At 39.4% G+C, this 14,857-nt stretch overlaps 1 protein-coding gene across 2 annotated transcripts in view; it reads left to right on the top strand.

Annotated features, from left to right (window-relative positions):
- The first annotated feature begins 6 nt into the window (after positions 1–6).
- LOC108748766 (forkhead box protein O) overlaps positions 7–14,857 on the top strand; it is a 171,381-nt gene continuing 156,530 nt past the window's right edge. For both annotated transcript variants that reach the window (XM_018487098.1, XM_018487099.1), the window contains exon 1: positions 7–652. In XM_018487098.1, the coding sequence (XP_018342600.1) occupies positions 176–652 (477 nt within the window). In that variant the 5' untranslated portion in view covers positions 7–175. The remainder of the gene's footprint in view (positions 653–14,857) is intronic.

Genomic DNA, 14,857 nt, shown 5'->3' on the forward strand with positions numbered 1-14,857 from the left:
CACACACGTATACGTACAGTGATTCAAAACGCAGCCCGACTGGTACCACTCGATCGCGCGCGAACGCGAACAGAGTTTTTTCCCGGCGTCACCGATTGTAGATTATCGATCTCCGTTGAGGAGTTACGCGTACGATCGCGAACTTGATCGGAGTTGGCAGAACGGCCCGGCAAGTATGATGGATTCGGTGCCGGTCACGGCGTCGGGGTCGATGACTCCGTCGCAGCAGCAGCAGCAGCAGCAGCAGCAACAACAGCAACAGCAGACACAGAAGAAGGGAGTCTCGTTCGAGTTCTCCACTTCGCCAGATCTGGAAACCGGATTCGAGCCGCAGACCCGTGCGCGGTCCAACACATGGCCGTTACCGCGACCAGAAGGATACGTCGAGGGTAACGCGCCAACCGCGAAGGAAGGCGCCGAAGGCGGCACGCCGCCCCATCAGGCGCAGCTCGCCCAGGGTCTCCTGCCGGTGAAGAAGAACTCGTCGAGGAGGAACGCCTGGGGAAACCTCAGCTACGCCGACCTCATCACCCAGGCGATCACCAGCGCGCCCGATCAGCGGCTCACCCTCTCGCAGATCTACGAGTGGATGGTCCAGAACGTATCCTACTTCAAGGACAAGGGTGACAACAATAGCAGCGCCGGTTGGAAGGTAAGTGAATTTTCCCTTCTCTCTCCCTCACGCGAGTTCTTCGCGAGACGTTCGCGCTTGAGGCAGGCCGGGTTCGCGCCGGCTTTGCCAAGATCTAATTTAAGTCGCAACATTGAGAATTGAAGTGCTTTTCCCGAAACGTGTCTTAGATCAGGGACGTTTCACGTACCGCAACGCGCGCGTGCTACCATTTCATGTTAAATCTCTCAATTTCCCAAGAGACATTTCGAGCGGGCAGAAGCGCGTACACATGCGTCTGAAAGATGTATAATCGTGATGAGTGATGTCGGACGATATTCAGATCGCAGAGTTCGTACTTTCGACATTGGTTTCGCTTGAATGATCTTCGATTTGTCAGCAATTTTTCCTCACTTTTTCGTCACTTTTTGCCAAGACGATTTCTAATTGCGCACTGAAATGTGTGCACTGAAAATCATTGTATTAATTTTAATTAAACCGACAAAAAGGCTCAGAACGCACAAGAATGACAGTTTCGTTTGAGACCAAACAGAATTTCTGGTTACGATAATCAACTGAAAATGTCATTCTTGTTGGACCTTTTTGTTGGGTTTAATCAAAACACTTCTCTTTCTCTCTCTCTCTCTCACACACACACACACACACACAATCGGAATACAATATAATAATTCTTCTAAAACCGATGATTCACGTGAAACGCGATAAAATACCGAACGCCGTCCACGTTCTCAAAGTGTGGCCGGTCAGAGTTTCATTTAATGCAAGAATCGCGCGATTTTTATCACGGGACGCGAGAATCAAGTAACCGAGTTCGAGGTAATATGCGCAGCATGAATGCGAGTCGAAGTCACATTCGGAGTCACGTTTACAGCGGTATGAAGACTTCCGTTTCGTATGGAAACAATTGTGACACGCGACAGTACGAAGGTTAGACTCTCAGTGCGAGAATTCATCCGGCTGGAATTTATGCGAACGTAACGATATTTTTGATGATTCACACGTCATACGATTACATTACGAACGGACGTTTCACAGAGACGCGCCTGGGAAGAGAGCTTCTATTTCGTAATTAATGCATTTTTTATTCTATACTTGATATTATTATAACTCGGTAATATAATGATGAAGAAACATTTCCTATAATCTTTTTGTCGATATTAATCTTTAGTTCTTAGCTTAATTTTCATATATGTTGATTATTAAATTTTATGTAACAGAGATTGATTTTCGAAAAGTCAATCAGGAATTTGTGATTAATTCTAGATTTAGTTTAACAATAAACTCTACTTCTTAAGCTTAATTATGAAATTAGCGCAATTAGTAAGGAGAGATTAATAGGTTTGTGATTACCTACACTTGTATTTCTCTCGCCTTGACGAGATGAAAGGCAAGGTTGTATCACGAAACATTGGCATTAGCACATTGGATTACGACATGGCGATAATTAGCAAAATCCTTTGGATGAAATTTTTTTATTCTTTTTCGATTATGTGAAAATATTACTCGTATTCTTTTACTCAACTATTTTTTTAATTAACGGAAACAGTTGATATCTTGAGAAGTTTGGAAAAGCACTACGTACTTTACCGTTGATAAGAGCGAATGCTTATCACAACGATAAAAAGCGATAATATATCGAGCGCTTCTTTCTTCTGTAGCCGAATATATTTACATAGATCATATATGCCCGTCGTAAGCTTCAAAATTATGGCGTTGCATTTTTATTACGGTACAATCTTCTCTCACGGAAAATAAAGGCTATAATTGTCACCGCAAAATAATGAAACGGAAAGACATAACTGATTGTCACGAGTGAAATAGAATTTTAAACCGAGCGATAGTCCGATAAGTTATTAATTATTAATTAATAATAAAATAGCTTGTATAAAACGCGACAGTTGATCTTTTAATGATATTAAACGAGTGTAACGCATATACGAGTCGAACAAAATGTTAGAACTGCAAAGCGAATGTTTATGTCGAACTATTTAGCGCGGCACGCGCATAATTAAAACGTTAATAATGCATTATAGTGTTTATAATTATAAAGCTCGGGAGCTCCTGGTTCGGCAAAGCTCTGCGTTACACATTGCATACAACAGAGAGACGAGATGTATCGTTTTACGTATTTCGTTACTCGGTGTGTCGCTAATTGGCTGTCAAATTTGAAATAATTCAATCTTGGAAGCTTGAGATTGCGTGTAATATGTAACAGTTTATATTCTTCTTCACAAGTATCATCACAAGTGTCAATCCGCCTTGTTCACTTTGACACTTGAAACCGAGTAAAAAGAGGAAAAAGAGATTTGTTGAAAATGGAAAAATATTTGTTCGCGCGCGACGTCCCGAGTTTATAATTTGATATATTTTTTAATTCTTAAGTATCCTTCGTTATTCGATAATCATCGGTTATCTGACGACGTAGATGACTAGCTTAATTTTTCAAATCTTAACATTTTAATAATCAGCACTTCATTGAACTTACATCTTTTTAATATAAATAAAATTGCAAAAATTTTATGTAAATTTATACAAGCAATACCGTACTGTTTCTTATTTACACAAAGCTACATTTATCAGCTAATATATTTTCTTTTTAACTTGAAAGTTTGGAAGTTTAAATGGAATAGTAAAATTTCTAAATCTATTTCTGAATCGCGTTTATAAGTCGATCCATTATTACGGCTGAAACAATATGTGTAAAATTAATGGTACATGATTTATATATCATTCAACATTTTCTACTTGATTATAAATCTATGCTTTAAACGTATTTCGTTACAAATGTTCGATGTAAAGTGCGAAAGAATTCATTATAAAGGGAGCAAAATACGTTTTTTTTCATTCTAAACTCGCTGCGTTTGGCACTTGTACTGTTTCTAATCCTAATTTATTACCTATATTCGGAAAGAAAAATACCTCTGTACGACGATACTTGGAAGAAAAGAACCGATATTGCCGCAAAAAGTTTATATTCGTGATTGCAACGGTTGAAAATAATTAAGTTATTTCGACGTAGTTCAGTTATGGAGGAAGTTATTGTAATTTTTAGATATCTACTAGATATTAGTTTATCTAATTATAATTATAAAGGTCTTTCATAACTCTTCAGCGCCTAATGCGTTGGATGACAAATGTGCTTTCTATGTTTCTCTTGTTTCCGATATTTCAATGAAATATTGGAAATATTTCATTTCGCCAGTTGGGCGCACCTACGACACTTAGCTAGTCAATTATCGTGTGTCGAGTCGACGCGTCAAACGCGCGGCAAGAATCCGCGCGAAAAATTCAACGGGGGACAGGGATCGCATTTGCGAATTTGCGGATGCAAGTCGTGCAGAGTGGCTGACGACGACGACAACGACGGCGGCGACGGCGACGACGGTGACGACGTGGTATGCAATCACGTGGCATAGCCAAGACGAGAGAGAGAGAGAGAGAGAGAGAGATCTTCTTCTGTGCGAGCGCGGGAATGCAACCGACGCGCAAAATGCAACGCGGAGAGTTTAAGGCCCGTTTACACCGTTCGTCGCGCGCGACGTGTCGTCGCTGCCGCTGCCGCGGCCATCATCATCGACGTCACGTCGGGTCGAAGTACACGCATAAATCGATGCCGTCGGACGGACAATCGTCGTTGCTCATTTCGCTCTCTGAAACTCTCGTCGTGCGGCGTGGCATTATTTATGCGCGGGTTGCGCTGCACGCGAAAGCGCCCGACGACAAAAGTTCAGGGATACGTTCTGAGAATTCGCCGAGGAAAGAGAGAGATTCCTGCGTACGCGTTTTAACGGCTCGTTTCATTCAACGACTTTCCTCGACGTCCCATCGGTCATCGGGCGGATCGTGACGTCGAAAGCGAAGAAGTCGGAAGCCAAGGCTCGCACGTGGAGCTCGCGCTTGTAGTTGAGTATACACACACACACACACACACACACACACACACACACACACACACACACACAGAGTGTTTCTTTTAACATACCTACGGTTCTCGAAACAATGTTAATTTTATTTATTCTAGGCGAGAGGCTCACATTATAATCGACGTATTAACGACATAATATTATAAATGAGCAGGACCCGAAAATATCCTTTTATCGAGGTTTGTTATACTCTCAATTGCACAGAGCGAAGGAGAGTTAGAGAATTTATAGTAACACGGTTGCAATTCGAGTAACGCATCGCGAGCACAATAATTGCTGCTCCCTCCGGCGTACAATCGCGCCTTGCTCATCGAGGAATTTCATTAGGCCAGTGCGATAAACGTAGGACGATGCGTTTCGCATTTGTTGCCGCGTTATGAATTATCCTTTACCGCGCGCGAATCGGGCAGATACCACGTAGCTGGTAGGGAGCAGACCGGCTTGCCGAGTCTGAGACGTCCTGTATAGGATGCCTGTAGGCGGATGACAGCGTACAACTCGACGCAGTTTTAGCGGTTCACAGACTCGCCGCGTGACTCGGCGTAATGACGCGGCATTGAAATCTGATTCGCTTTACGAATTATCACTAGATTTACGTGAGCGGGATTTACGTGTCGAAGCAACGGATCTCGCGCGCTGCGCGATGAAGAATTTCATCGCGCGACTTCATTACCCGTTGCCCGTCCATACAATGGCAGCCTGTCAACAACGAGCAACGTCCGCGCCAACGATATGCTATTATCGTACGACCGCGCCAGGTATCGTCGCGTTCCCGCTAATCAGACGCGAAAGACTCTTAAGCCGACTCTTAAGCTCGCGTCGCGTCGAATATCTCCTCCCTCCCGTGTGCGGCGTTGGCGCGAGTTTGAAATTCTAGCGCAACGCGCGCTATAGAGAGATGTGATTGAGGATCCGTGAAACACACTCCGGCCGAAAGGTTACTCATCCGGTCCGGTTTGAAGACCAGCGCGCAGCGCTGGTATCTTCTTGGCGCCCGTCATTACAAAACTTTCTCCCTACCCGTGGTGTATCTTCTTCGGCGAGCCGAAGAGCTCTGCTCTCGGTATCCATCCATGGCGATTAGAGGCGGCCCGCGCCTCTTTAATGACCGACGGAAGAGAGAACTCGGCTAAATGTTCGGCCGTCTCTTCGTGGTATCTTCCGCGCTGTTACGGCACGGTAGATACTGGAACACTACCGGTCAGTGAAATCGGAACGCCGCGCCGCCGGTGAATACTGGAATCCTTCTGTGAGATCGTTATTCACCGGATTATATATCTCTTCTAGACTCTTATAGACTCTGGGGAAAGGAGGAATTAATCGGTGCGTTTCTCAGAAATCGCGACTTTATCTTTAACGGCGGATTTTTTCGATAATTAAAATTATCATGATCATTAAATTGAAGGTACGGGCTTTCTGAAGAGTTTATCGAGATTATTCGTGTCACGTTCTATGCGGGTATTGTACGTATATATGAAAGGATAATGCCGTAGGTATAATCGTGAAGAGGATCGAGAACCTAATAATTTTATGTATACAGCATGAAAAGAACGATTTTGCTCAAGTATCTCGAAATCTAATTAGGTACAGGTCTGAAAATAATCTTGTTAAATTATCAAAATAATACATTAAATGTGGAACGCTCAAGTCGGTTGCTATAAATCTATCAAAACTTTCCGCAGCATTGCTTCTGATGGTCTAACAAAATTATTTTCAGTTTTGTACTTAGCTAAATTTTTTCAGATGCTTTAGCAAAACCGCCCTTTCCTTTTGTAATATAATTTTTCATTTTTGAACAAGAACGTTTTTGAACAAGAATTATGGTGAGATTATTGAAAGGAAACTGGAAGGAAATTTTTTATGTTGTGATGAAGGAGAGAGAGAGAGAGAGAGAGAGAGAGAGAGAGAGAGGAATTTTCAAAGAAACACACTGTAACGTAATTGATATTTTAAATAGGATACTAATTACGTAGCGGATCAGTAAGCTGAGAAAAATTGCAAATGCACCTAGATAGCTTCATGGTGTTCTGATTTCTCTGAACAGCACTAGCGTGACACCATCTCACGCGAAGTTACCTTGTAATTCTGACGTCGTTGTTTCGATTAGCGCGATAAGCACACGTTGACACGGAACGCAGTGATATATTGTGCGAATATAAAAGAGAGAGGCGATTATAATCTTCAAATAAAATAGGAATCTGCATGTCAGAAAGCGATAGAAATCTATTTGTCGGCAAGATTTCACAGGGCAGTTGTCGATTTTTCCTTAAAAATTCTTTTGAAACTTTGAAATTGACAACCACTCCCGTAATACGTATATCTGAGCTCGTACACACTTTACGCAGATATGTAAATCTATATCTAATATATAGATATTTGTGTCCGTGGTGTTGCATTAACAAAATGAAACGGTTCTACACAGAGTGATAGGTGGGATCAAATGTATCGATCCTGCGTTAAATTGAAGGTAATTAATGATAAGCGGCGATGACATAAACCGATAGTATTGGGTAACGTAAAATAGATACGACTGCAAATGCTATAGTCTCCAGTTCTACTCCGCTCTATGATTTGATTTGATTGGGTTACGCTGGCCGATATGGATTGAGTGTATTAAAACGAGGTATAAAGGCCGTAATCGACCATATAAATTTTTAACGAGACGTCATCGACGTAATGAAAAGCAGCCACTGCTTCTTAACATTTCCGTCGGGCCGACTCGAAGGATTGATTGCGAATCATCCTACGGAACGGAGCACATACTAGACCTTGCGCATATTATCTGATGTATAGAATAATTTTTAAAAACTTAACCTTGCGAAGTAGCGTAATATTTCCGTAGAAAAAAAATTAACTGGTGGTAATTACCTAATTAATTACCACTTCTTACGTTAATTAACTTGATAACTTTATCCTATCGCGAATGAATATTAGAAAAAGTTAAAATCAAAGAAAACAGTTATCGAGAAACATTCGTCTTCGGAATATATATCATGCCAATTAAAATATAAAGTGTATAAGAAGTAAAAAAGAAAAAGATAACGTATTGAGAGATGTATCGGAAAGTTTGTATTTTCGAAAAAATGAATAAATGTTTACACAATTATTGTACGATTAGAGACTTTGTCTTTTTTTTTTTTTTTTTTTTTTTAATAAATAAAAGTTGTACGTAATCGGACAATTGCGAATAAAGTTCCTCATTGTAAAACACTTAGATTGACTCGGTATGCGTGTATCGTCTAATCTCCCCCGCGTGAATGAATTAGCGGAAGCGTAAATTATGCAAAATCGCAAGCGAGCACAAAGTGCTATAACCGGCAGAGCGAAAAACTCGCTTGCAACTCGGAGTTTTTCCATGGAAAAGCGCGCGTTTTACCGCGCAGTCATTAAGCAAGGGTTAACGGCGCAATTAGTGTGAATCACCCGGCGGGGGCAGTTCAACATATTTTGAAAATGACTTGCATTCGCACTTATACACTGTGTAAACGGATCGAAGGATCCAAATTTGCGAACGTAGATTTTCCAAAATTCGAACTTGATTTTTGTTCAGCAAAAGTTCAATCGATTGTTTTTTTTTTTTTTTTTCGCAAATTTATCAAACATTTTAGCAACGCGCCAAACGCACTTTAGGTTAAAATATCGATAAAAAACGATTTGTGTATTAAAAAGTTCAAATGAAAAAAGACGGATAAAATTACTTTTCTAACATTTAACGTTTCTGAATTATTTCGAATATCTCTGAAGCTGTCGTTCTCGATCTCTCTCAAGTCGGAAACAGAAATCTTTACGAATCCACATTTTATGATCGTTCTATCTTTGAACATCCATAGTGGTCTCAAAATTCCTTTCTTCTATCTTGTCACATTCTCTATACGCGATGTGTATTTTCAGTTGCAGACGCGCTCGGTTGAGTTTAAAGGAGGCTTTCCGCGTTATTTTTGCACGAAACTGCAACGACCAGCGTCGTTGCCGCGTCTCTCCTTCACCAATCATTCTCTCTTCCAACTACTCTCTCCTCGATGTCTCATCTTACTCTTCCTCTCTATCTTTCTCTCCGTCTATCTTGCTTCTCTTTTTCGCCTCAGCCTTTGTATGCGGCCCTGCAACGCTACCGCGTTGCCAATATATCGTCATCTCGAGATCTGCTCCTCCGCCCACTTTTGGGCCCGATCGCTCGATGCAATCGAGATTGTACGGTAAAAGTTGCTGCCATCGTTTCGTTTCGGGGGAATTCCTCCGTTCGTTAATTTTTTCAACCGTTTCGAGATGAGGTATTAATTAACTTACGTTAACTCATTCTTGTACCATACTTTATTTTATGTTGGAAAAATTTTCCTCGGAAAAAAAAAAAGAAAACGAGATTATACAATTTCTTTTTTTGGAAATCTATTTCTGAAAGACATTAGCAGTTTGCATTCGAGTCGCGATTCTAATTTAAGTAAAAGAGTTACGATCTTTAAATTCGATCGTCTGAATCATTTTTTAAACGTATCGGGAAATTCGTAATTCTTAGAGTAAAATCCAAACTCTCAGTTTTATATTTATATAAATTAAGAATTTGCTTGACATTATTTCTTCGTAATTATGATATATTTATTTGAACAATCTATGTATGATAATTTGTACGATAACAAATGAGATTTATTGGATGTTTCTACATTATGAAATGTGTATATCGTGATTTTTGAATCTGTTGATCTGAGTATTTGGGTTATATCGAATATTGAAGTAGACTGACAATACTAGTTAATAATTTTATTGCGTACCTTTGCATAAATTATACAGAATGATTTCAAAATGCTCGAATAATGCCATTCTAAGTTGGAGGCGTTAAATAAATTTCTTATTGCAGTAATAGATCATCGTAAAAGAATAGCAATTTCGACAGGTTAAAGGCAGGTCTCCGTTTTACGTTATACGCAATGAAATCGAAGAAAGAGTACAGTACGCGCGCCTCGTAGGGCCCATATACAGGTTCGATGAAAAGTTACTCGTTTTCTTTTACCTACAAAGAAACTAGGATTTCTTCAGATTTTAAGAAAAGTTGAAAATTAGACTACTATCATCACAGTACGTCTCATATACCTAATATGCAATAAAGTGTCTGTGTAATCAAATAATGTAATGCTTCAAATTAAACCAATTGGCAAACGATTTTTTTAAATTGTGAAACTTAATTTATAGAACGTATTTTAATCTCTGTGACACATATAAGTTTAGAAATAAGTGTCTCGTGCGATTGATAATTTCGTATGTTTTAAATAATAACACAGAAAAATATCGCGATTGGAGAGAAACAATTAGTCATTTGCGAGAAGTATATAAACGTGTTGGAAATAACAAAAAATGGTAGAAAAAAAGAATTGCTGTAGAAAGAAACGGTTAAAATATAATTAAATTTGATAAAACACTCGTATGACTTGAATTTTTTACGTACGAGAGAAAACTGTGTGATTTGTGACTAGAGTCCGACGGGACTCGGCATATCGAAAGTATATCCGTCTTTCTCTTTTAAAATGCTCTTTGTCAGCTGTCAGTCCCCCATGCCTCGTGGTCAACACACTACTTACCTTGCCTGGAGCAAGGCTGCGATTTCCTCGCCGTAAATTGCGACAGAATCATGCTGGCTGCGCTTTATAGCCGCGCTCTTCTCAATTCGCTCTTCTGTTACGGCGCACGACATCGCACCGAGTCCGCCTTTCTCCCAGTAGAATTTCTCGCCCGGAGCGATTTTCTCGGTAACTCTCGGTGAGCGTTTCGTTCAAGCGCAACGCGGCTTCTTACAATTTGAATTCCACCGACCGAGCCGGTTCGCGGCTGACTCCCCGAAACCTGAAATCGGCGAAAAAGTGCAGACTGGTCGGTCGATGGACGGATAAACGTGACAAATTTTTACTCGCAAATTCGCAGTCTCTCGCAGGGCAATTTTTTACTTTTCGTGCCAAACATTTTCTTCCTTAAGAAAGCTTCATTTGAAGGCCCATTCAAACGAGGATAATCCTCGTAGGTTTGGAACGAGACTTCTAGAACTAAAGGATTACTTGACCGATTTATTTTTTGACATTTGAAATATCGTTGCATCTCTCTCTCTCTCTCTCTCTCTCTCTCTCTCTTTCTCGTTGCTGAAAAGTTTTGTTAAAATTCATTTAAAATAAAACAAAGAATTATCTTTTAGCCTTTTTTTTTTTACGAATGTTAATTTAAATTCCGAATAGTAATTTCCGTAATTTCCAAAGATCCCGCCAGTTTCTCGTACGCCCGTAAGCTGTTGATACTTTGACATTTTCATTGAGACAGGAAAAATTAAATACAGATTATTTAAAAAAGTTTTAAAAAAAAAACCGTAACTTTAACGGGATTATATATAATTTAAAACTTTATTACTGTGATATTTAAATGTCGAATATTCAAAGGTCGCTGGAAACGACGACATTCTTGAGTAACGATTTTCGTCTCAAATTTAAATGACGAAATCCGTCCTCGACGGATTTTACAGTCAAGTCACCGCGAATCATCATTCTGTATGCCGTTAGCGACATCGCGATCGAACTCCACTCTCCGATGTTTCGGTGGCGTGTGTTTCCACACACTCTTTTCTTCCTGCGACGCGACGCGACGCGACGCGGAGAGTAGCCGCGTGTTGCATGCGCGCCGACGCGACGCTCGCGCGTTCCACGCGGTGACGTAACGCGCGCCAGACACACGCGCGGAGTGTAACCGCACTCTTCACGTAACGTACCCTTGACTCTCCTAATGAGTATCGCACATTCGTTACGTATGTTGCGCTTCGCGGAACGGACATACATGCTCGCGGACGAGCGAAATGATGCCGGCAGCGCTTCGAATTAGCGCGAACGCGGCGAATAACATCCACATGCAGCTCGTGCTGCAGTAAAGATCATCGACATACCGATCTTATCCCATTGTAGTATATATTTGAAGTTGAGATTTAAAAAAGTGACGAGCCACGTTGAGAGGAAAGGCTCTGGATATTTCTGACTAATTACACGCTACCATTATTATTATGCTTATTGCTATAATATTAGTAATAATAACTGTAATTTCTAGTCATTTTTGGCGCCAATTATATATTTGTTGATGAAATTACACGTACAATAGTTATTATTACTAACGTTGTAGGTGTAAGCATAGTTATGGCAACATGTAATTATAGTCATAAATATCAAAAACTTTTCTCTCAGGGCATCGGTTAAGGCACATTGCAAGTTAAAATTTTATTAAAATTACCGAAATACAAAATTTCACGCTCTTTCATTACTATTTTTTTTGGTTAGAATAACAATTTGAGGCTTAGTTATCACTCTATGAAAAATGTGAAAAAATGTGTTTATTATTCGAGGATAGATTTAAGAGAAGATATGGAACATGAAAGGCCCTGTACTACATAGACTTTTACTAGCTTGAACATGAAAAATGAAAAATGGAGATTCAACATGGGTATGTATATGTTGCTATTTTGTAATGCAATTAGCATACTCCTTTGTATGCATGCAAAAGAGCATGCATTGATCATTTTATAACTATCTTGTTATACCTTCACTCATTTGACTTAATCTTTTCATCTTATTTCCTGTGGTGTCCTTACGATATGCGTGCGCTTGCCACGCCAAGATCCGATTATTACGCTAAGCGGCCTTCCATATTTCTAAAACGCAACGAAGCTTGTGACGTTTCACGTATTAATTCTATTTCAAGGAATAGTTATCGGTCTGGTAGAACTTTAATTTATGACGAGGAACCCCCGCGAGATCAACACAGGTCACATCATCGGTGGCTGGTAACAAGAGGTCGTGGCGCTAAACTTCAGATAATTGCGACGAATAAACATCTCGACCAATACGAGATACTCGAAGTAAAATGTGAAGAAATATGTGATAGTTTATGATAAAAGTGTGTCAATAACATCAACAAAAGTGTGTGTCTAAACGTGATCTACTCGCATAAGTCAAATCGTTTAAATACTTATATAATAAAATACGTATTTTTCTGCATTTTTCGGATAATTACAAAAAGCGTCTTTCACGAGTGTTCGTGTAACTCGAACACAGAAATAGAGTAATCGATGTAAAATGACACTAGACGGAGATTTCTTGCAGTCGCGATTACGAAAAGAACGAAAGATAGTAATTCTCCGAGTGGCATTTCTGTGATCGACAACGTACAAAAATTGAACGCCTATCGAGATCGCGATTATGTATGAAATTGTAATTCGTAGAAAAGATATTTATTTTCATTGCAGTTACTATACGTGACGCCTACTACAATCGAAGATGATTAAAATCATTGCGCACGAATGACAATTATGATGATGTATTAACTAGGAAAAGAGATTTAATGTGTGTAACACAGTGCAGTGAGTTGATAGAATTTTTCAGTTAAGTAATTGACGAATAGAGAATGAGCAAAATAAGTAAATGAGCAATAAGTTATGTAACCAAAGTAACCAAAGTTAAAGTTTTAATGATAACATCTTTTAAAGTTTATTTATTTCATGTAACGTCTCTTATTTCTCGTTTTAATTCTATCTCATGCTTTCCTTTAAATTCGACATAGTAAGATATGTAATTTTAACGAACAACAGAATTTTTTTTTAATATTTACATTAGATGAGAGATAATAATTAATTATAATTGGAGCATGATAATTATATCTTTTATGTGTAACAAAAAATAATTTTTTTAATTATGAAAAGATGCCCCTTCCTCCCCCCCCCCGTATTTCAGTGTTAACGTATTTATAAAAAATTGTGCAGTGTACATTTCTTGAAATAAAAAGTACATTTTTTTCGTATTTTATTTTACAAAATAAAATATTCGAGGAATAGAGAGTTCTATCTTTCTATTGATAAAGTTGAAAAATTTTAAAAGTCACTCCGCGACTTTTGCTTCATAAACATAGAATTTAATTGGCGAATTGTCGCTAATGCAAGAATCCGTCTCTCGCTCGATCATTTTCACGTGAAACTCTTCATCAAGTGTGGAAACTTCGTTTATCGTTATTGGGACGAAGGTGACAAAAGCACGGAAGAACGTACTGGAGCGTTCGTGAACGATCCGTCCCGGTGGTTTCATACTTCCACGATGCATCTGTACCAATTGGGGAGGGATGGGGGGGGAGGGGGGGGGCCTGGCCCCCGATTCGAGGCACTGACCTCTCGTGCCATTTAATCGCCCTTCTCCTCCGAACTCCTCCCTCCTCGCGCGACGACGACGTCCAGCATCACCATCTTCGTCGTTCCTGCACGCGACGCGACCCTAATTTTTTTGATACGACCCGTTGTGCTATGTCGTCAACTCTTGTACTTTTCAATAGCGCCTTTTGACATCATTTTGACGTCATTTGCATACGTTGTATTGTCTATAGTACGCGGATAAACTCGACCGTTACACGGTTGCACACGTACTTTGAGAATCTGCAAGTGTGATAATAACGGAAAGTCTAAAAAATCTTTCCGATGACAAGTTCCTTTCATTGTACGATACTGTATATTTTTATAGGAATATAAAAAAAAAAACAATTATTTCGATTTCTGTAAAATTGTTATTTAGTGTTTATTGCTTATTTTATTATTCGCACTGTACGTTACATGCTGTTATTCGTAAAAAATAACTTTTTTTTTTTTTGTTAAATAGTGTGTATCGTATGTAAATTTGCATAAATACGTAATCTTATTTTAATAATTCATTGAGGTGTATAGAAAAATTTTATTATGAATAAAATGGTATAAGTTGCTCTGATTAGCATAACAGTCCAACTTTGAGAATAGCTATTTTTATTTTTTTTATTAGTATGCGTAAGAAAGATTTTTTACGTAGGTATAGCATAAGTGTGCATCTTTTTATTTAAGTTTCCTCCTTAAGGTGTATTAAAAATAGCAACTAATGACAGAACACTCAAGAAAATGTAATACTTACGTAGGGCAATTTAGAAATTAGAAAAAAAGAATGAAGTATCTCTCGATGTAGAAATCCCATCGTACACGATGGCGTGTTTATTTTCAAAGTCGCGGCTCATTTCACTAAGATATGGGCGTGTCTTACTCTGTTATACTAATAAAGGGTCGTCTACTTGGCGCGACGTTATATCTATAACAGATATGTGTGGTCAGATAGGAGTTAGACAAACGTATTGCGTGCTCGAATTACATGTTGTAGAATCGATACCCGAGGGCCTGATGCTTCTATTTCTATGATTTATTCTTCTGAGATTCTCGCGCGCTCCGAGAGAGACCGCACACGTATCTTAATTAATTTGACGACGCGTCGTTTCATCACGAGTATCA

This window comes from Trachymyrmex septentrionalis, unplaced genomic scaffold (assembly GCF_001594115.1).
Source record: "Trachymyrmex septentrionalis isolate Tsep2-gDNA-1 unplaced genomic scaffold, Tsep1.0 scaffold24, whole genome shotgun sequence".
NCBI lineage: Eukaryota > Metazoa > Arthropoda > Insecta > Hymenoptera > Formicidae > Trachymyrmex > Trachymyrmex septentrionalis.